Source organism: Geospiza fortis, unplaced genomic scaffold, assembly GCF_000277835.1.
Source record: "Geospiza fortis unplaced genomic scaffold, GeoFor_1.0 scaffold71, whole genome shotgun sequence".
Lineage (NCBI taxonomy): Eukaryota > Metazoa > Chordata > Aves > Passeriformes > Thraupidae > Geospiza > Geospiza fortis.
In genome coordinates, this window is record NW_005054681.1 from 95,167 (window position 1) to 95,825 (window position 659).

The following is a 659-nucleotide window of genomic DNA, read 5'->3' on the forward strand; positions in this document are numbered from 1 at the left end:
TAAATATGTTTTAATACAATATATATAATAAAATAACAAATCAGCCTTCTGAAACACAGAGTCAGATCCTCATCTCTCCCCTCTTCCTGGGGCTCCTGTGCACCCCACCCCACGGTGGCACTGAGCGGGCGGTGGCCTCGTTGCAGGTTGATCGAGTCCAGCCTGGGCAGCGTGGCCACCAAGCTCAACTTCTTCATCCACAACCTGGCACAGATGAAGTTCACGGGCTCGGAGGCGCGGCCCACGCTGTCCTTCGCGCCCCGCACGCACACCCTCAAAACGTCCGGCCGGATCCGCGACGTCTTCCTCTGCCGCCACGAGAGGGTCTTCAACCCCAGCAAGGGCTACGTGAGTGGGGACAGCTGGGGACAGGCCCAGGCTGGGCTCGGGGCGCCCCAGCTCCCCCATGCCACGTCACGGCTCGTCCTCTTTGCAGACCTACGTGGTGAAGGTGCAGAGGGACAGCCCCGGCGAGGTCACCTTCGTGCAGCGCACCTTCGAGGAATTCCAGGAGCTGCACAACAACCTGCGCCTCCTCTTCCCCTCCTCGCTGCTGCCCAGGTAGCCCTGAAGCCCCTCAGGACCTCCAGGGACTCCCCAAAGCCCGCCGGGACCCCGCTGAGTGTCCGTCTGTCCCCGCAGCTTCCCCAGCAGGTTCG

The 659-nt window shown here is 62.4% G+C and overlaps 1 protein-coding gene across 1 annotated transcript in view; it reads left to right on the forward strand.

The window, feature by feature from the left end:
* The window catches only part of PIK3C2B (phosphatidylinositol-4-phosphate 3-kinase catalytic subunit type 2 beta), a gene marked incomplete at its 5' end in the record, with an annotated part of 23,026 nt that overhangs the window by 20,712 nt on the left and 1,655 nt on the right, over nucleotides 1-659 (forward strand). Inside the window, 3 exons of the mRNA XM_031065107.1 lie at nucleotides 147-348; nucleotides 437-561; nucleotides 643-658. Coding sequence (XP_030920967.1) covers nucleotides 147-348; nucleotides 437-561; nucleotides 643-658 — 343 coding nt within the window. The remainder of the gene's footprint in view (nucleotides 1-146; nucleotides 349-436; nucleotides 562-642; nucleotide 659) is intronic.